The sequence below is a fragment of the Ammospiza nelsoni genome, chromosome Z (genome assembly GCF_027579445.1).
Source record: "Ammospiza nelsoni isolate bAmmNel1 chromosome Z, bAmmNel1.pri, whole genome shotgun sequence".
Taxonomy (NCBI): domain Eukaryota; kingdom Metazoa; phylum Chordata; class Aves; order Passeriformes; family Passerellidae; genus Ammospiza; species Ammospiza nelsoni.
This window is the reverse complement of record NC_080669.1, coordinates 80368068-80390347: the sequence shown is the minus strand read 5'-3', so window position 1 is coordinate 80390347 and position 22280 is coordinate 80368068. Positions and strand designations below refer to the sequence as shown.

The 22280-nt window shown below is 43.9% G+C and overlaps 2 protein-coding genes across 3 annotated transcripts in view; both read right to left on the bottom strand.

Moving 5' to 3' along the window:
* UBAP2 (ubiquitin associated protein 2) overlaps positions 1-2719 on the bottom strand; it is a 140852-nt gene extending 138133 nt beyond the window's left edge. For both annotated transcript variants that reach the window (XM_059492436.1, XM_059492437.1), the window contains exon 1: positions 2655-2719. The gene's annotated coding sequence lies outside the window, so the exon portion shown is untranslated. The remainder of the gene's footprint in view (positions 1-2654) is intronic.
* Positions 2720-12965: 10246 nt separating this feature from the next.
* DCAF12 (DDB1 and CUL4 associated factor 12) overlaps positions 12966-22280 on the bottom strand; it is a 31341-nt gene continuing 22026 nt past the window's right edge. Inside the window, exon 9 of the mRNA XM_059492335.1 lies at positions 12966-22175. Coding sequence (XP_059348318.1) covers positions 22017-22175 — 159 coding nt within the window. The 3' untranslated portion in view covers positions 12966-22016. The remainder of the gene's footprint in view (positions 22176-22280) is intronic.

The following is a 22280-nucleotide window of genomic DNA, read 5'->3' as shown; positions in this document are numbered from 1 at the left end:
AAACAGTGCAAGTCCAAACTAGGTCTTCTCTGAAACGCACAGAGGACCCAGTGGGCTACAAGTAAACAGACTGTTTGAGAAATAAACCTAAAATTCACCAAAAGCTCTAGCAGAAAAACATTGCAGTGCACATCAATTGTATTTCCTCAAGCACCTTCCATTCAGTAATTCTGAAGTCTACAAATAGAACACAATTTCTCTAATCTGTATTTTACAAAGGGGACAAGTCACTTGGCTTCTCCTTCAGCAAGCTCACACAAGGCTGTTGCAAAGCACTGAACTCAGGCATTCTGAGTCCTGCCCCTGTGTTTCAACCAAATAAGAAACAAAGATAAATAAAAAAGATTCGTAACAGGTCTGAAATTTTACTCCTAGTCTTTCATGAAGCACCTATTCTAAGTACCGGTACTAAATGTGACTGAAACAGCATGTAAGCATTACTACTAATAGTAAGACTCTCAGTGATGATTATTAATAGAGCATTAACAGTACATGACACATACACCTTTTAAGCACTGCTCACCAGTATGTTACTCTGCTATGACCAATATCAAGAGCACAACACCAGCAACAAACAAAGTGTACCAAAAATGGCATTTTACAAGGAAATAATCACCTAAAATAAAAGTTCACGGAAGAAATATAAAGCATCACAAATCTACTTCTAGGTTCTAGAACTGCACAGACAAGACTATTTTGTTGGTTCTCCCCCAAGCCTCCTTAGATTTTAGTGGTGAGTCTGTAGCTTCCCTGTCCCCTCAAACGATCAAACCCTTCTTTAAGTCATGGCACCAGGAGCTTTATGGAGGATGAGCCAAAACAACTGAAACAGTCTGAAGTTCAGAAATGCCATGTTTTTTTTAGTATAGACAGTTCTCAAAATCAACACACTGATAAAACTACAAATTGAACAAAGTAGAACAGAGCTTGTCCAATTCCCACTACTGCCCACCTCCAAGATTACCAAGATTATTGAGGTCATAAAAACAGAAGCCAGCTCATTCTCAGGAGTCACAAAACATCATTAATTCTGCAAAGTGATTTAGCCTTGCTTGCTTTCAACTTGCCCAGTGTAAGGTTAAAAATAAATTCTTTAAACAAGTTAAGTCAAACCACTGCAGAGAGATTGGGTCCAGGTATAAAAACTGAGTCAGCCAGGTAGGAATCCAAATCCAGATTCCATTGGAGAATGTGATACAACCAAGGGAATTGCTAAAAGGGCCTGGTAAATATTAAAGAAGCAAAAGCCAGGAGGCTGAGTCGCTGCCATTTTTTGTGAAGGGCTCTGTTTCAATGGCAAGCACTGCTCCCCCTCCCTTCCCTTCCCTCACATCCAGCTCCAATTTCTCTACTTGGAAAAAAACTGTTGCTCTCAGGCGAGGACAGCCCCTCCACTCCCCTTCCACAGCTTTCCTTCACACAGCCCCATAGCAAACCCCGAGTTTCTGTTCCACGAAACATCCTGCTCCTCCAAACACAACCAGGGGTGCTCTGCACATCCACACTCCTGGTGCTAGCTCGCTCACAAGAGAGAAGCTTCAAACCAGTCCACCCTGCTCCCAGGTGGCACACAACAGCACTGCAGACATTCCAGCACAAGCTTTTAAACCTATTCCACATCAGAGAGTTCAGACCCTTGTCATTAGACCCAAACATGCACCAGGTCCTTTCTGCATCTAGCTTCTTGCACAGGAATGCCTACCAGTTCACTTCCCTGCTGCAATTTTCTTCAGCAACAGGAGAAAACGCAGAAGAGCGTTCTGTTGTTTTTAAAGGCAACGTAAGTGAGCCCTGCCGTGGCACCCAATTCCAAGCAACCAAACACAGCCGATGGCAAGGAAGGACTAAACTGGAGAAGGTTCATAGAGGGAAGGGTTCATTCATTGGCACGACCACAAGTAACCCACTGTAGCTGCTGAGATGTTATTGTCTCTAGGGGTGACCCCCACCACCAGCGAGGGAATGCCCCGAAAGGGGATGAGCAAGACAACATGGAAGCAAAGCCCTGCAAAAGTCATAGATCGATACTTCATCATCCACTTGTTCACTTCTCGAGCTGCCACCTCCCCTCAGCCTGACTCCTGCCGCCAGCCCCACTCCTCCAGCTGGTCCCGCTTTCCTCACATGCCCCCGAGCCAGAGGCACCAACCCGCCAGAGGGAAACCCTCGCTGCAGGAGACCAGCACCTCCAAGATGAGACGAGAACCCCTCCTCGAAGGCGGACGCGGTGCAGGACCCCCTCCCGCGGATGTCAGGGGGTGCAGTCAGAACCCCCCCTCTCCCGGGCCAAGCGGGCACCCCTCTCCAGCCAGGTGGGGGCTGCCCGCACCCGCGGCCCTGGTGAGCGGGAAAGGAGGGGGGCGGAGGGGGGACGGCGATCTAGGCCAGGGCGAAGCTTCCCCGGGGCGGCCGCCACGGAAAGTAGGGCAAAGCCGCGTCCCCCCGTCCAACCCGCTGGCGGGCGGGTCGGGGCTGGGCGGCCCGGGCGGACACCGACCGACCCGCGGACCGAGGGACCGCCGGGCGGACAAAGCGGGGCCGGGCCCGCGGGGCCTAGGGGGCGGCTGAGGGGGGGCAGCGGTCGCGCGCGGGGACCGTTGGCCGGGACGGGGGCGGGTGATGGGGGCCCCGCGCGCCCCCCGCGCGCGCGGTACCTGCCCGGTGCGCTCACAAAGCGGCGGCGGCGGCGCCCGCGACCGTCACGTGACCTCCCCCTTCCTCCTCCTCCTCCTCCACGCGCGCGCGGGGTCGTTTTCACTCCCCACGTGACGTGACGTGACGCCACGCAACGCGACGCGCTCGCGCGCAGCCCCGCCCGCGCCCCTCACGCACCGCCCGCGCGCGCCCATCCACCGGCGCCTTCCTTCCGCCTCTGCCTCCCGCCCCCTCCCGATGATCACGTGTGCAGCGCGCGCGAGGGAAACCCCGCCCCTTCCTTTCGCCTTCACGTGACCGGGTGCCCGCCCCTCCCTCGGCGCGCGCCGGGCTGGAGGAAGGGGCAGGGCAGCAGCGGAGCCCCTCCCCGGGGGCGCGTGAGGGAACCCCCGGGGGGCGGGCTGAGGGATCCCCTGAGGGACCCCAGTAAAGGACACCGAGAGGGGCCCTTGGGAGGGGCCGCGGGAATTAACCCGCGAGTTCCTGAGGAACCCCTCAAGAGACCCCGTGAGAGCCCATGCGAGGATTCCATGAGGAACTCTCTCAGGGACCGCATGAGGGACCCTGTGAGGGACACCGTGTGAGGGACCCCCTGAGAAGCCCCTCTGAGGGATACCATGACGGGGCCCAGTGAGGGACCCGGGTCGCTTAGAAACAGGGCATTTTGGAACCAGTTCTGCACTTCCATCAATTTAAACATCTCCTTCTTTTGAGAGGATGGACACAAATGGAGAACTCCAGGACAAAAGATAGCCGCACTACGGGAGGAGAAAGTCAAGTAAAGCACGGTGGGGATTAATGGAGAATAGGGAGGGGGTGGCACAGCAGAATTGTGTCAGAGAACTTGGTGCAGCTTCTGCCAGTCTAAACAATGACAGGACAGATGGCAAGAAAGGATAGTCAATAAAACTTGACTCCTGGGTTTGGGTTGTGAGTCAGGAGGGGCAAAAAACCAAACCACAAACAAAAATGTTTCTTCCATTTAGGCTTTTTCTTGCTGTGTATCTTTTCCATTGTGTACAGCACCTCTGGTTGCCGAAAATGCAATGGGTCCTTACCTTTTGGGCATCATTGCAAGGCCTGACATATTAAAGCCAGGCTTACTTACCCTGTGTGGAAGCTGGTCTCTGCTTGGTGCAGAGCAGGCAGGGCTGGTGAAAGTGATGTTCAGATTGTTCAGCCCTTGTTGCCACCAGTGATGATGTCCCATGGTCCTTGACCTTTGCTGTGGTCTGATATCCTTTACTGCTCATCCTCTATCCCTTAAGCCCATATTCTCCATGAAAGTGGAAAAGGCATGAAATCTGATTTTACCCTAAACAGTATCTAAAAATTAATTTGTGTTTTTCATGTTTCTGCCTTCTCCGCATGAAGTAGACAGATTTAGCGAGTCTGCATCCTTGACACTTACTGCATAGATGGGCAGAAGCTACAACTGATCCTACTGCTGAGGAGCTGCGAGATCTTCCTGTTCTTGTTTTTTCTCAGTAAGATAGAGGGTCCGTTGAACTAAATTGAAATTCAGACCAAACAGTGCACAGGTATTGTTGATTTTTTTCATGCAGCTGTTGATATTCTGTTTTATTACTATAGCAGGGGGACAATTAATTACAGCTGTAAACAAAGTTTCACAAGCTTTGTGACAAACATGTCTGCAGCTCCATAATCTGTGTGGATTTAATCAGTATTGTTAGCATTTTTCCATCATGGCTTGGCAATCCTTTGATAATCAAGATGGAAATTTGGTGTGCAGCAGAAAACAACAAAGGCTAAGAGCTCTTGGGATGCTGTAGTGCCAGCTGGAAAGTGTCTCTGAAAATCACACAGAATTCAGCCCAAGAGCATTTGGAATGGGAGAAAACTGAGTAGGGATACCAGGATCAAAGTGTTGTAGACTCTTTCTGCTGTACATGGAGTAAATATAAATGAGAAAATGGGATACTGTACTGAGAAAGCTTCCAGAGGAGAGGTAAAGGAATTATGTGGTGGAGGCTTGGGAACAAAGACCTTCACTCCAAATATTGATCAGGAGGAATTTCTTCACTGAAAGGTAGTGAAGCATTTGGATGGACTGCCCAGGGAGGTGGTAGGAGTGTTCAAGAAATGACTGGACATGTTACTCAGTGCTCTGTTCTAATTGCCAAGTTGCTGATCAGTCACAGGACTCACTTTCAGGTGTCATTTCCAACCTAAAAGATCCTGTGATTTGGTACATCAGACTTGGAGAGAAGACCCTGCAATAAACACTGTCAAGGTTTGACCAGTCCTGGCAGGCAAATTCTGCCTACTGCCTGTGCCAGGATTCTTATATGCTGTTACAAGGATTTGCAACCTCTTCAGTTTTCCAGCCAGTAAATAACAGTCTGGTGCAGGTGCAAATCCAGATAGGCTATTTCAGCTTACTGCAGGATTGTTTTTCTTAGTCAGTTTCTGCAGATTTCTGAAATAGGCTGCAGTTCACATACCACAGGCTGGACACCACTATTCTGGTGCTTTGGCATTCTCCTTCCTTATCATATTTGTGACTGGGGAAAACTGCTTGTATTAAGAACATCTCCCTGTTCCTAGTTCAGGAGTCTGTTCTACTTCTATGCTGCAATAAAGCCATCTCTTCTTGACAAGCTCAGGCAGTACTATCTTCCCTGTTGCTAATGCTGTCTTCCACTTTCCACACTACCAACCCTTCCCTCTCTTCTTGGTCTGACTGAACTGAAGTTCGGAGCAGTTTTTTGCTATTTATTCTGAAGTTTTTATTTTCTTTGTGCCCTGTTTGTTTTTTTTTTTTCTTTTTTTACATCACTTGGTCTAATAAAATATTACTCTTTGCTGCAAACTGGTCTCACAGCCCTGACCCCACTGACACCTCTTCAACAGCACTATCCTTTTCCAAAATACATTGCACTAGCCTCAGAAAATCAACATAATCCAGGTACACAAGCTCTGCAAGGGAGAGGCTCAGTATAAAGAAACCAGTCTTGACTTTGAGCTTTAAGTTTGCAGGGAACCTGTGTAGAAGCCCAGAAGATAATGGGGCTAATCTCAAACACTGATAGACAGGTGGCTGCAGAGCCAGCCAAGGATTGTTGGTACTAACAGCCAGGGATTGTCAGCAATAACACACCGGGAGAATGAACAGAATGTGGCTGGAGAAGGGGCCACAGGGAGGTAGAGCAGTGTTTTTCTGGGACAAACATCCTTATCCTGGCTCCTGGAGATTAGCACAACACAGCACAGGTGTAGGAATGAGGTCAAGAAGCAGGCATGTAGGAGGATATGGAGACCACCAAATACCCTGAAGCCTCCAACCCATTTCCATAGTAACTAAATTACACAGAAAGGGAGAACCTTGTCTCCAGGGAGGGAAACTTATCTACAAAAAGGTACCCTCACAAAGCCCTGCGTGTGCACCCCATGACCCTGAACACTCCATCATCAGCATCAGCAATGGAGCCAGGACTGCTGACCTCTCTCTCTTTTTCCCTTGTTTTCTCCTCCTCTTTAATACAGCTTGCTCTCTTTCTCTGTTCCCTTTGAGCTCCCTCCTTTATTTTAAACCCACTGCCTTGTGCTTATAGGATGTCAGAGACTAACATAACAGTTTCCATGCAGAGTGTGTAATCTACCAATAGAACTTCGTAAGATTTTGTAGACCCTCCGACTTTTGCTGTTTCTTTTGTCCATGACCATTTGCAAATTTTAGGTGCTCGCTTCTCCTGAAGAGTGGGATGCTACAATATGGAATTCTCCCTAGGTATAATGGAACAATTGAAAATTTTGGTGGCAAAGTGTTCTCTCAAGAGAACTGTTACAAGGATTTTATAACAAGAGATCTTACCTTTGGGCATACCTGGGATTGCTGCTGCATTTAGATGTGCGGTGAAGCTTGTGGGGATGCTGCCAAGAAATGGGATCTAACATGTTAGATTGTGTTGATATGCCTGCACAAGCAGAGCTTCCACAATAATTGTACTTGAAAGAGTTGCCATTTACATTATGGAAGCAAGCTGTTCTCCTAGAGATACCATTAATGATGGTGAAGGCAGGAAGGATAATGATGTCATTGTGTCCAGCCTTCATAAATCCCAGGCCATTCAATTCCTAACATCCATGGCCTGCATTAGTCCATCATCCTTGGAATTTGTGTTGGGCTGCTTGATCATTCTTTAGAGACAGTGTGTCCCTGGAGACGACCCTTTTCTCCAGGTGGTCCCTGCAGACCTTGGTCCATGTTTTCTGTGTAGTTTGACTGTATGAAAAAGGTGATATATTTTCATGTGACCAGAATCTGAAAGTGTTCTGCATGATCACCTTAACCCTACTGTTATATTCCTTTCTTTCAACCTTTTCCAGAAAACATTTTATCTGAATCTATATTTATTTCCAGATTGTCAAGACAGTTCCACATGTCTGAGGCTGATACTCATCCTGCAGAGCCCTACTTAAACACCTAAGAAGGATGCTAGTGGGGTTACCTGTCTAGTGCATGCCCTTCTAATGGTGAGTGCTGAGTTTGTTCTGTCATGTTCCTTGATTTCATTCTCTGATGTGCCTACCCACTGTTAGGTCTACCAGGCAACTGTTTCTAAGAATTAAACAGGCTATTGTTAACAGACTTGTTTTCCATACAACACTGTTGTTTGACATTAGCTGTGTATCTAGCCTTGAATTATCTATTTAGTCCTTTATCAGTTTTCCATTATTTTGTCAGTGACATCAGAAAAAGTAGTCTACAGATGCTTGGTCACTGCTCTAACAATATCATGCTTCCTACCTCTTAAAACTCCCCAAGATTAAATTATCTCCAAGAAGACAGAAGTTTCCTTGGCCAGCTCTTAAATAACTTGGTGGGGCAGAGTTGCAGTAGATGATCACTGAAGGTCTTTTAAACATCCTTGTACAGTGTTGCACACTGCCTCTTGCAGCACTTACAGACCATCTGTCTTTATCAGTTGGATTTTAACAAGCCTAGTGGAATCCCAGCTCTCCCTTACTCCAGGTAATACAAAGGTTCCTGTAATGAATGGTAACAAACTAATAGTATTGTAAAGTGGAAGCTGGATGTGCACTATTTGCTGGTTTTTTCCCAAACTTCATCTTAGGATAAATTACAGGCATTTTTATCCTGTGATTTTAGGAGAATGTTTTGAATAGTGTGTCCAAGGATATTTGCCAACTCTGGTTAAATGTCAGCCATCTGTTTTCAGTTTTAAAAGGCCTGTTTGTAGATGCAGTAACTGGCAATGGCAAGAACAAAGCAGTGAGCTTGGGAGACCCCAGGGAACTGCAGGCTGGTGAGTCTCCACCCAGCCCTGCAGAGATTGTAATACTGAAAGCCTCAAACATTGAGGAGACAAGAAGGTGACTGGCACTAGTTTTCAGTATGGATTTACACTGGGGAAGTCATGTCAGGCTGACCTGGTCACCCTCTGTGATGAGATGACTGCCTTGATAAATGAAGGGAGAGGAGAGGGATGTTGTTCAGTTTGAGCAAAGCTTTCCGTGGTGTTTGCTAAAAGCATCTCATGGACAAACTGATGGACTACAGACTGGGTTTGTGGACACTGAAGTTGCACTGAGAACTGCAGAGCTGCTGGGTTCAAGGGGTTGTGATCACTGGCACAAAGTCCAACTTGAGTCTAGTCACTGGTGTTGTGACCTAGGTCCTGGGACCAATATGCATTCAAGCTCCAGACGTTTCCCTTCTCTTATAAGCAGCAAGTTGAGCAGCCCAGAGCATAGGACTAAAAGCTTTCCGCAAAATCAAATAAACACCAAGTCCAACAGCAACAGCCTACAAGGTAACAGGGATTTTTTGGAGTCAAAGCATATTTATACTGGTACAAAGCTAAAGTTGGCTTCCTGCAATTAATAAGAAAAATGCTCCTATAAATACACATGGCAAGTCTCCACATCCCAAGACTCTTAGAATTTATTTCCAGGAAGGAAAAAAAATCTCCACGAAGTGGTTTTACCAAGTGGCAAGATCATTAATTGTTATAGCTTAATAGTGTTCTACTGGCATCCTCACTGGCTGGCTGCAGTGTGGTGTCCAGCAGCCCTCAGCAGCAGTACATAGGCTGCCACCATAGCACATGAGGAAGTGAATCTTATTATTTTAGTACTGACCAACCTTTCCTCACACTTTTGGCTCCAAGACCTTTCTTGGGGCTCAGACACATGGAGAAATTAGCCAGAATTTCTTCCTAGGTCAATACTTGCCTAGAACACTGCAGTTATATGGGTGGAATTTTGCAGCAACAGTGTCAGTCTGTCTCCCCAAAGACAACCTTTAGTCACATTTTTTCCAGTTGTCTAGAATCTGTAAAATTTCTGTTGTAACTGAGTCTGTGTGTTTCACACTCAACATGCATCAGGCACTGCAGTGGGTTTGTAGAAGAGAGGAAACCCCCAGGACAGGAAAACTTTTGACAACACAGAGGAAGAAAACCCACAGACACTAATTACAGGGGTTACAATCTTTTTGCTGACACTTCAGCATCTGTGGAACATGACCGTCACTCTGTTTGTGTCTTTGGCACATATAGTACAAGCAATGTCTAGCTGACCCTTCGATCACAGCTCTGCAGCTGCGGCCTGTAGCTTCTCTCTCACCTCTGCCAGCTCATGGTACAGCTCAGTGAAGAGGAAAGAGTAAGACCCTCTGTGCAGGGCAGAGCAGCTGATCCATACCTCCCAAAATCCATGTTGGCCACATGGTCCCTTGAGCCTTTTTAGGGGGCGGAAGCCCTCCTGACATCTGTTCTTTCAGAGGAGGCTTGAGAGGGACTGAGGAAGCTGGGAGACAAAGCACAGAGATTCTTGTTTTCTTATACACTATGAACTTTCTCACTTTCAATGTCTCCAAAATTGGCCACCTCTTGACCAAAAAACATTTCAAGCGCTATGTCCTGGCATCTCTTTATTTCTTGGACCATTTACTGGACCTTGAAAGCACCATGAATTTGAAAAAGTATCCTGATCTTTCATTCAGAAACAGATAGGATGAGTACAGCAATGGCTAGGAAGAACTAATAAAATAGTGTGAAACTATTCTAAGTCCTATCCTGGTTTGGCTTCCTCCTTGAGCAACAGCAGTGTCAACCAGCTGGCAAGAGCTGAGGCCCCAAGTCACAGAGATCAGAAACAAAATACACTCAAGAAGGGAAGTGATGACAGCCAAGGAAACCTGCAGCAGCTGGGCTGAAGCTGGAGGCAGGCAGCAGATTGAGTGTTGAAAGGGGTAATGTCGACTGCCACATGTTTGTAGCATACAGTGAAGGCACAGTTGATAACACCACAGACCAGCTGCAGACTCCAGGCCAAGGAGTGCAATGGGTCTCATTTTGGTTCCACAGACAGGAATGACAATGGCCATACATGCACATGCCAGGCATGGCCAGTGAGAAAGCACCGAGGGAACCCAGACCTTTTAGCAGAAGTGAAGACTGACTGTGAAACAGATTAAAATCTCTTCCCCCAAAAATGGTGAACTGCCTTACATAGGGAAACAAACTGATTCATCTGCACTGTGAATAGGAGAGTAAGGGGACCTGCAAGACAGGTGATGGGACAAAACAGATTAATGCTAAAATTAGCTGCTTGGGGACAATTTAAACTTTTTATTGCTGAGATTTAAGCTGGACATGCATTTAAGAGGAGCTCAATTAATACGAACAGCTTTTTGTGAGCTCATCTATGGTCCTCTAAGTCAGCTAACAGGCCCCACACCATCTGACTGCTGTACTCAATGGAGCATCTGAGGCTGGTGGGGAGTTAGTAACCCCGGTTGCCAAAGCCCTCTCTAACCCATCATTTTCTGTATGTCTCCAGGGCCAGGGGCTTTGGTTTTCCTTTGCATCTCTCAAACCATTTGATTAGAAGGCTCAGTAGAATGACTATGTTAGGAACTATACAGTTCCTATATCTTTTTAAAGTCTGCCCTTCCAGCATTCACAAGTATCAGTAATACCTACTATGAGGAGCAGAGATGATGCAGCCAGAGACATGGTCTCCCACTTAGCTTAAAAACCTTAACTTACAAAGCTTGAGTTTGTCCATGATCATGGAAACTAGCCTCTCAGGATGAGGCCAAGGGTGCAGACAAGGAGGCAGAAGCGGATTTTAGGCACAAAATTTTAACCTCCAGCATAAAACTTAGGCGTCTTAGACATTCCTCTTCTGAAAAAGTAACTTTACTAGGTATAGACAGTGAAACAGGACAGCTGTATAAAGGCCTCACTCTCCTCTGCAATGAAAATATGTGGAAGCACTACAGATGCAGTTTTGGGATGCAAGATCTCCCTAAAACCTGTAGTCCTGTACCTGACTGTCCAGCTACATTTATCTGTGCTGTTCAACACTTCTAAGAGGTAGGTCCCTCATAGAAAAATAAAGTGGTTGAAAGAAAACTCTTGCCTCAGAGCAAATGAGGTATCAAATGATGAGAACAGGAAGGAGATGTTTTGAAGTTGTAACAGTCCCAACTCTGCCAATAGACAAATCTCCTGTGGAAGTAATGAGTACTGCTACAGCTATACAGAGAACCAGGACTAATGTTTAGGCCATGAAAAACCAAAAAAAAGCTGAGATTCTGCTCTCGGGTTATCAATCCACTCACTAGTGGAGGAAAAAGAACAGTTCACTTTGTTTTCACTAAATCAGTCATGTCCACACAGAGGCTGGACTGCTGTGGTAAGAAACCCAAGCCCACTTGCTTTTAAACTGCCCTGGATTTACTTGCAATGGGGTATTAGCAAATAAGGGAAAATATCAGCCACACCAACACACTATACAAATACATTTTATTTAGAGATACCCATAGTAAGATGCACAAATACTTTTTGTTCACCAATTTTCAGATCACACAATTTCAAGTAGTGGAAAAAAACCAAACCGCAGTTAATTACAAGTATCTATGTAACAGGGCAGTAATAAAAGATTCATTTGCCAGACTACAGCATGGTTAACGATACTCAGATGAGAATGTACAGGTCTAGGTATTTAAAAAGTGCATGGGGCATTGCCACATACACTAACATGCTTCTTCAAAGAGCAACATCTTTCTGGCATGTGAACACAGTAACCCGGTTAATGCAAGAGGGAAAATAGGCTCATAATTTGATCTGGAAATATATCTACTAGAAGTTTTCCTCCAAACAGCAAATTATTTGTGACTGACACATGGAAACCAATCTATAAAAATCACTGTTACATTGTCCATGTAGTCAAGCAACACACACATGACCTAAAATTTAAAATTGTCAGTTCCAGTCTATGCCTTCACAGCTTTTACATAGTCTTCTTCAAAAGAGTCCAGAATACTTAATTGCATTTAATCAAGCTGGGGGAAGAGCTGTAATCTGAGCTCCACACTTTTGCATCCAGAATGAGTTTTTCCGCAAGAGAAATCTCAATCTTCAAATTTAAAAAAAAAAAACATGTTCCACCTGCAAGGACATCAACTGGCTCATGTATTGCTTGGTTTATTTTCAAATTCCCATGTAAATGGAAGGAAAGGTAGGAAGCTGCACTGGTCTGAGAGAACAGCTGCATTGGTTTGAAGTTACATTTAAAACACATGGAACCTGGACTCTTATCTCCAGGGTCTCTCTCAAACCAAGGAAATGCATTAGGTTCCACTACTCAATGCAGTCCCTGTTTTGTTTTTAAATAGGGATAGTGTTGAATAGTGCTTGGGAAAGACCAGCAAGGACTGTTGTGTGGGTGATTACATATAAGAGCAAGAAACACATTTAATCAGTCTTCAGATAATCTTCCATTGCAAATAAGAGAGCAACAGAGACTGCCTTTGCATTATAGTTGGGAGGCACATTTTGCACTGATGGACAGAAAATCTCAGTTTACCGTGCTACTTTCTTAAGCCAGCAACTGGCATAAAATACCACCTAACTTTCTGTTAAAGCAGTTTTTTTAAAAGAAACAAAAATCCCCCTCAATTACGGCTTTTATATTTAAAATTCATAAGCTGCTCCCTCACCTAAGCTACTCAGAGATACCTTTCTACTTGTGTATACGCAGCTGGTTTCTTCCTTGTTTGTCTAAGAGATCCTTGTTTCTGTGCACCTTGAGAGTAGACAAGTAATTCTGATGCCTCAGGACGGGCCCCTGTACTATGTTCAGGAGTTGAGAAAGTCAATATGGTTTTGTACATTTGCAGTGAACCCCAGAACAAAAATAAGAAAAACAAAAGCCACAGAATTGCAATAACCAGCAGTACAGGAATAAATTCCATGGAACAGGAGTGACTTTGGAGCAAACCTTTTTGGACTGAAAGGGATATGGCAGTCCAAGAAGATACCTAGAGCTGAGTAAAAAGAATAAGGACACTCTGAGTAAGATCCTAGTTCAGCAAACCACTGCCTAAGCCAGCAGAAGTGTGGTAGGGCTCTAACAGGTGCCCCCAGGCTTTGAAGAACTTGGTACCTGAACTAGTACCCCTGAAAGAACTTGCTCAAGTCCCAAGCAGCAGTGTGACATGATGTGAGTGAGGCTGGGACAAGAGACTGAGACTGGAGACAACAATTTGAACAAGAGGGACAAAGCCCACCAGAAGTTACTTAACCAGCTCTTTCTGTAACCGCTCCACTATCACACCTGCAATGTGAGAGAAGCCTAGAGCAACCAGCTGAAGCTGTAAATCATATCTGGCCTGTTACATCCCTGCACTGTCAACAGCCAGCCAAGTGGAGGACAATGCAGACAAGGCCCTTTCACTCCATTATCCCTGCAGAAAGCAGGTGGAGGGGGTTGGTGGCAGCTGTGAAGCACATTAATCATAGTCACTCATGAAAACAGAGACAAGTGCACTGGTAACCTTGAATGTTTGAGGGGAAGACTGAGTGACCACTGGGGAAACTGTTTTTTCTGCATGCCATCTTCACATCTCATCTGAAGGAGGATTACCACTAGTTTTGAAAGCTCTGGGAGCAACTAATTTGCAGTGATCTAAGGCATGATGGCACAAACCCTTAAAGCCTACCCTTCAAACATTCCATTGCCAGCTCACCCCTTTGTCATTCTTGCTGGCCAAAGTACATCAGAATAACTCTTCTCTTTTGAGCACAGGGTTTTTGCTCATACCCCTACTCTTATAATTCCACCCCCCAAAAAAATAAAACTCTGGAGGAAGCCTTTATATGGGATCAAGTCAGCAGCTCACCCTCCTGGTATTGCCCTGAATGAAACCTTTCATCAAGACATTGAGTAGCAGTTGAAGATGCCAGTTCTCTGGCTAAACCACTCCAGATCAGTTTGATAAACAAACTGAAGTGAAGGATGAAGGCACAGGGCACCTCCACTTCCTGATCTGCTGATACCCTCTGAACAATATGGGTGCATGAGGTTTTCAGCTTCTGCAGACTGTGCAGGGGCGGAGTCTCCACTTGCAAGACAGGCATCCAGCCACAGAAGTTTACAGTAAAAGCACAGAGTGATCTTGCCACCCTGGGCTACAGGTTTTCTTTTATTATGACTGGATAATTTTCAGAGTAGGCAGACAGCTTTGAACTCATCACTACAGGTGAACTAGGAAGAAATGAGAGAAGAGGAAAATGCTAAAGGTAGAAAAGTAAGTTAAATCCATTTGCTCGACTCAGAAAAGTGACTGTCTTGAAAACAGCACCTCACTGAATTTAAAGGAACTCTGAAATTACCATGAAGCAAAAAAAACTCCACACTAAGTCTGCACTGCGGTACAGAGAGAACAGATACTGTTAGCATGGAAATCACACAGACCTTAGAGCTCCATGACCATGTATTAATGTCAATACACTGATGACTAATCGTGCTGATTCTAAAAACAAAGGTAACCTCATGGATCAACAGAGTGCAGTACTGTAATTCAGTTAATTATGCATAGACATGTCCATGGAAGGCCACAGCAAGTGAAGATATATATGCTCCTCTTTCCATGCTCTTATGAGACATAAAGTGTCAATTGTACTGTATTTTCTAAATTCGTAAGACAAGGAGGCAGAAGCTCAGGCCAAATACCAGATGTCAGTTTGAGGTTCGTAAACAAATATATCTTTAGAAAACTAAGCCAAATGTAATGTCTTTGTGTTGAAAAAAAAACAACAACAAAAAACACCTTTTCAGAGAGGAGAAACAATTTGCAAGGTAACAGAACACTGAGCCCCATGTGCAGACAGGCTGGTTTCACACACTATCTGCAACTTCGCAGTGTTCCATTTGCAAGTTGCATCAATAACTTGGAACAGGTTTATCTTACACTTTAAAAATGTGCACTGTAATATTTGAAGAGAGCTGTTACTACTTTGCTTGACAGCTTCTGTGACAGTTCAGGATTCAGTGCTGTTTCTGATACAGCTCATGACAGAAACAAGCTGAGAAAGCCTCTGTTAGATGAGTGGATTTGGAGTAGTTGTTAACAAACATCAGACCCTGGATTCAGAACAGAAGCCATCAAGTATCAGGAAGTCCTGATTTTTTTTTCCTCAAGGCTTTGGATCTTATTAAAAATGTTTGGGAAAAAAACATTAAAAACAGTTCACTGTAGAACATCCTACTTTCAGGCAACAAGTTATGATCACTGCACATATTAAAACACCTTGTGTATTTTGTGCATCTTATGCACCATAGGCAGTGGGAAAGATCCAGCATTTATCTACACATGAACATAAAAGCAAGGACTGACAGATGTCACTGGCAAGACTGATACCAAGACCAACCAGCGCATTGATTTGTCTACAGCACAACCTAACACAAATGGAACAAGTCACAAATAACAGTACAAACCTGTTGCAATTTCAACACATACATCTTAGAAAAAGACAATGCATGTACCCAGCCCTAAGACAGTGACAAGTTTGATAACTTTATAAAGATCAAGGTACCAGAAGAGGAAGGCACATTAACCTCTGGTTGGTCCGTTTTGGTGCTATTTGGATGAGTCATAGTGATTTATACCCTGAGACTGTGGGAGGCCTTGAAAATGAAAAGAGACCAGGTGAATGGGCAAATAAAAAGTATCAGTTTAATGTGATTGTAAGATTCAGCACCTGAATTTTCCCTTTTAGTAAGGGAATCTGGAAAAACAGTTCTTAAGAAAACACTGTATTGACTCTTAAATCTTTTGTCCTGAAGGCAAAAGAATCAATTCAAAAGAATCTTGGACTGAAGACATTGCAGTATGTTGCAAGGGGTTTTTTATACACCCTCTCAGTTTCAGTACAGCAACCACAATTTGTATACAATCAAGTGTTGGCAGTTTTTTGGGTATAGAAACAGTCATGACAGTCCACATTTTCCCAACTCTGCCAACTCCATTTTAAATCTGTGTGCACTTTCTTAGACCATACTGCTCCCAGCAGGGTGTTAGTGGGAAAGGCTGTTAGAAAATGGGAAGATTCCTTTTTGCAAGAGCATTCTTTTAATTAGCCAAGTACCACACGGTTTTCATTAAAACACCCAACATCACAAGCAAAGAGATACTTCCTAATTTTATCCTTGAAAAATAACACACAGTTATTGTAATAAAAACAGAGTTATTAAAATAAAAACAGAGATGCTAAAATAACACAGGAATGTCAGGGATATATACTTAATCTCTCAAAGATGTTTCTGATTAGGCATTTACATATCCCCTTTAGTTTTTAAATTCTTCAGGAGTCCCGAGAGCCATACCAAACACTGTTTGCCTTTTATGTTTTTCTGGTGTTCCTTGCCCATCCTCACCACAAAAAGTGCTCATGCACAAAGGAGAGCACCTCACACAAGATGTGGCTGTGTTCTCTCTTCCACTCTCCCTTGTCCTTGGGTGTCTGCTTGAGTATTTCAAGTAAGTTACTGAGGGCACCATAACACTCAGAAATGCATTTTCAGTTGAGGTCATACCTGGGGCTCAGACTGTGGGGTGGCCAGCAGGGCATACAGGGATTTTCAATTGGCTAAAAAATTTGTGCCTGGTAGCTCAAGAGTTCCTGGCTCAGCATGGGCTGGCCAGAGGATCAACTCCACCAGCATAATACACAGCTCTGCAACAGACTTCCTCAGGAACAAGCTATACCCCAGTCCAGTAATTCAGTCATAGCAGCAATTGCAAAAGTAGCTATGTAAAAACGTATCAGACACCTTGGAAAAGTGCATTTATTGAAAATAAGGGTAACAGACCACTAAAAACAGACCTCTCACCTGGTTGCTGAAAGATGCTGCTGCTTTCCCACATGCAGTAACTGACAGCCCACCTGCCCTTGATTTCTTGCAAACTAAGCAAACAAGTGACCTCGTGAAGGGTCTAGGCAAGCCTGCTTTGTTTCACATGCCTGCATCAGGTGAGGGCACAGCAGTTCAAAAGGCCTGTAAATGCCTCTCAGCTGAGTGGCACAAATTAAGACAGCAAAGCACCACTCAACATAGCTAGATCATAAATTTAATCTGTTAATTTTTCAGCTGCAAGCTATAGACAAAGCAACTGCTCAGGTGAAGGAACAGAATGAAATTCTGGAAGAGAATGATCCCCAAGTATCTTAATCCTTAAGATACAAAAAGCTGCCAAAGACCTAAAATGGAGGCAGCAAATATAAACCCCTTAATGCAACTCAGGAGTTTCTCTCATGAAGACAGTCACAAGAGTCACCCACAATATGAGTATAACTTTTGTGAACAGACTAAGTCCAGCAAGATCACTGGGCACTCTTGCAATGTTCTTAAAAATGCATCTGTGAGGAGAATGAACATTTGAGACTAGGAACATGAACCTACTATCAACTCTTCTTTGGTAATTTACTCACCTCAAACTAACCCCAGCAGCACTGATGAGGGAATCAAACAAATGAACTTACTTCTTTACTGCAATCCCAGAAAGCACCAGAGGAGAGCACTAGCAATTCTCACAGTCTCAAGCTGCGCCAAGGGAGATACAGGCTAGAATTAAGGAGGAAGTATTTTACAGAAAGAGTGGTCAAATACTGGAATCATCTACCAAGGGAAGTGGTAGAGTCACCATCCCTCGAAGAGTTTTAAAAAAGACTGGATGTGGCACTTGGTGCCATGATCTAGTTGAGGTGTTAGAACATGGGTTGGACTCGATGATCTTAAAGGTCTCTTCCAACCTAGAATTTCTGTGATTCTGTGAAGTCTTGACTGTACAAGGGAGAAACCTGGAGGAATTACAGGAATAAGGTGTTTAGTGAAGAGGGTGAGCATAACCCTTGTTACTGTGCTCGAGCCAACATGCAAAATAGCTTCTGATTCCTCAGTAATGTCCCATGACACACCATCCAGTTGTTACTGAGGAGTTGCTAATCAGTATTTACAAGCTAGGTATTAAGTACTGAGTCACTAGTTTGATTACCTATCATGAATACTGAAAATGTAATACCCAAAAATATCTACATTAATATGGTAGTCTCCTAAACTTACTGGTAGCACACAAGATCTCACATGACTGAGAACTCAATAGCAACCACTCTGAAGGCATGTTATGCTAAAAGTTCTCTCCTTCAAGAGAGAGAAACCAGAGTATGTTGCCCATGTGGAACACACTGCTATTTCAGTCCAACATGTACAAGGGCTACTGCCCTGTTCAACAGTCTGAGCCAGCCTTTAACTTATACCAAGTTAAACTAAAGCAAATTGAAGGTCTTGAGCACAGGCTGACAAAATGCCAGCAAGCCTGTTCCTGCTCAGTAGAGGTCACCTCTGCAAGGACAATATTGCTACAGCAAAGACTGGTGTGATTTGGGTTGGAGGAGGCAACCTCAAACAAAGCATTCAGCAGGAAAGACCAAGGGAGGGAAATCGTGAAGAAACAGTAGAAAAGATAAGATGGTCTGATTATATGCATGTCATTAGCTCTCAGCAGTGCACAGCAAGCTATTCCAGAAGCTACTGAAGTGCAGTCACCAGATTGACTCCATTGCAGGGATATATCTGGCCTTTGAACAGTAAGGTACTCAACTTGCCTCTCTGCAGAGCCTGGAAGCTCCTTGTTCTGCAGCCATTCCTGCACTTGGATGGGAAACCCACTCACTTCTAACCATGATCAGCACATACCTAACCCAACAGGGCAACAAAAATCAAAGTAAAAAAATTTCAGTTTTTCTCCTATTACTTATGTTTGGGCAATTGGCATATCATCATCATCTTTCTATGCCTCCGTTTCTAACAGTGATTGGAACAAAAGTTTTGTATGACAAACCACAGAAATATTTTGAAACTTAATACCTATATTGCTGTAAGCATTTAAAACCACTGAAACTAGCTAAAAATTAAGTTATCTCTAGTCCAAATTGTTTATGTGCTTGCAGCATTATCTGGTTTGGTTCCTAGTTTTTTTGTGGGGATTTCTATACAGAACAAGGATGGCTCCCTTACTGTGAGAAGTTATTTTTGCAAGAAAGCACCCTGAAAACAGAATACACAAAAGCATGTGAGACTTGAGACATTTTACATCTTTTTCCAGATTAATCTGAGAATTGTGCAGAGCCTTCTATGAAGAAAAAAAAGGAGAAAAGTACACTCACATTACCAGGCTTTAGGAGCACATATTGAGGTACTTGTGGAGATCAGTCAGTAGGGAGGGGCAATTTCCAGTGGTGCCTCTTCAGTAACCTAGAGACTGCAGAAAAATCAGCCTTTTTGTTTAAAGGCCACACATGTACTATTTTTCCTCCTATCATGGCCTAAAATATGCTTCAATTAATAGATCAACACCAGGGCTAGAATTTCCAGACAAGGAGTCCCCATTTAGCACTGCTGATACTAAATGCCCAGATATTACCTGTTGCTTCAGCAGAACTGGAGGACACTCAGGTAGATTCAAGTATCTAGCTTCTTTAAAAAAACAAAGCAAAAAACTTCAAACCAAATCAAATTTAAAAAACAAAAAAACCAAAGCAGAACATATTTCTTGTGACAGAATTATCTTACCCAGTAGCTGTAAGGACACAAATCCTGCCATTCTTCTCCAATACTTGTTTTTCTTAATATATTTCCACTTTTCTAAGCCCCTAAAATAACCAAAGCAGCTACCTCATGGTATATAATTTTACCTTTTCAGAAAAAAGCCTGTCTAGCCACACACACAGTACCTTGAACTGATGCATTTATGCAACCAGGCCACAATGGTATTATCAAACACTGGAAGACTGCTTGTGAAGCACCTGTATTAATGCTCAGTGCTAATTGTACCTCTGGTACAGGTGCACACCTGGGAGAGAGTTCTCTTGCCAGGATTTCCATCCCAATGAGAGGGACTTGCACACTCCTTGTAGGATTTCCATCCAGGTCTCCATACCAGCTGGAACTTAAGCCTGATGCTGACTGCTTGGGGTTACTGATGAAGATACTAGTTTGAAGATGAGAGAGACTGTAAAGATAAATGCAGATTAGCTCTGGGTTGTGACCATTAACTGCAGTGGTAGCTATGATCTCTCACAGAGATGGGAGAACAGAGCATGTCCCAGCCTTGTCTTTTCTCTCAGTTTGATCAACTGCTCATGTGGTGTGGAGAGCCTGGTTCAAGCATGGCTTAAAGAAAGAGGCCATGAAGGTAGACAGCTGATGGGAAAGTAAAAGGCAGCTGTAAAGCAGCAGTTCCCAGGCTTGATTTTGTAAATAACTAGGTTCTCAGGCACGTTTTCTATAAACAGCAGGATTCTCAGACAGTCTTCTCATAACAGTCCTTGGCTGCTCTGGAAACAGATATGAAGATTTTGAGAACAGATAGGAAGGTTTTGAGAACTTTTCATATCACAGTGAGAACACTAATTTTGGTTTCAATAACAACCATGGGTATTGTAAACAAAAGGAGGGGTTAGAGTTTTCTCTGTAACCTATCGTGAGCTCGGATTTTGCAATATGCATGAAGTTAATTAACACTATTATAAAAAGTGGCTGATTTGATCAATAAATCGGAGTCGATGCTGATCAACAACAAAGATGGGTCGTCTCCCTTCGCTTTCAACAATGTGGCACCAAAGCTGTGAGGCACAGGCACACTTTGCTCCACCAATGTCAGGGGAAAGGCATTAATTCCAGCAGAGAGCAGAGGCATCACTAACAAGCTGAGAGTCTGGTGCCTGCCAAAAGGAGGAGCACCTTGGAGTCTTACATTTTATCTGAGTATTGGTAAGACCATCACCCTGGGAGGCACACACTTCGCAGCTGGACCTGATGGGCACTGGATCTGTTCTCCCCTCCCAGTGCCAGATGAAGTTGGAGGGAGTCTGAACACAGAAGGCAGCAGGGGGTTCTGGAAAAGCCTGAGCCTCTCCTACAGCATATGCTAGCGCAAAGTGAGGGAACACCAAGATACCCTCCCTATGCAGAAAGCTGCTCACTTGTATTAGTAAAGTCTGAGATGCACTCTTTAATCTGGGTGAAAAAAAGTTTATTTATTCCATTGGCTTCTTTGAGCAGATGGCCAACCAGAACAGCAAAAGGGGGAAAAATTTCCACAACCTGGGATAAAAAAGGTCCAAGGTTTTAGGCAGTTTACGAAGAGATTTTAAGCTACCCTAACAAGCATACTTAGAAACCATTTCTCATCTGGAGAACAGATAGATTTAGTTAATTTGAATATCTAGCCTCCATTTCCTCTCAGCATCTCTGCAGCCCTCAATGTAATGTCACCCTGCAGAACAGCCTATACAAACTCCAGTTGTGCAAGCTGATACCTGGGATAGGCAGTGAAGAAACAGACCAATTTTTGCTCCTAGCACTGCTGAAAACTACTATTCAAACACAAATGCATTTTTAAGAACTCCTGCACTTTGGATCTGATGGTCAATACCCCTAAGGAATCCATCCCTGGGCTCCAGGGATGGATTAAAATCCCTCTATGTAAAAACAGTGTCATTAGACTTGTACTTTTAAAAAATATGATCAGCCCAGGCCAGGGCCAGGCTCTCCAGATAAAGTAGTAGCTTATCTCTTATAAATATTTTTAATAGTTTTTAATTACAAGTAGTCCTCACTCCAGGTAATGTAACTGACACAAAGTACCTGCACACATGCAGCCCCAAGACTTTCACAGAAAGCTCAGGAGCAACCACTCTATAAGAAAGAAATCCTACCTCACAGCAAAGTAGAGGAGGGGACACATGGCCAAGCCAGCCTAAATGGAGGGAAGAGTCATTTGGAGTAAATACAATAAAAAAGGACTTCAAAACCCCTCCATATAAAGGATAAAGGAGGTTAAAGCAAAAAACTAGTTCAAAAAGATGTACAAAACTGTTGGAGACCAACACAAAACTCTGCCAAAAAAATAACTTGTGTTTAGATCAGGAACCAATGGCATCACACAATTTTGTTGTTTAAAAAATGAAAAGAAAAGTGGAAATCTGTGTAAAGATCAGCATCAGAATGAAGAGTTATCATTAGCTCCAGAGACCAGCATAATTCCCATGAAGTCCTGATGGAAGAGGGCCTCCTGCCACAAACAGTTTCGTTCCAGACGAGTCGTAGCAGTGGGTGTAAACAGCATTGGGGAAGTAATTTATGTCAGAAAAATAATTCCTCCAGGTTTCATCATGGTTCTGTTAAGGCAAAGTTTAGATCATTATTGTTGCCAAACAAACCCAAAACCCTGTTTCACAAAAGCATTTGGTAGCTTACAGAGCCTAAAAGGGGTATTTTCTCTT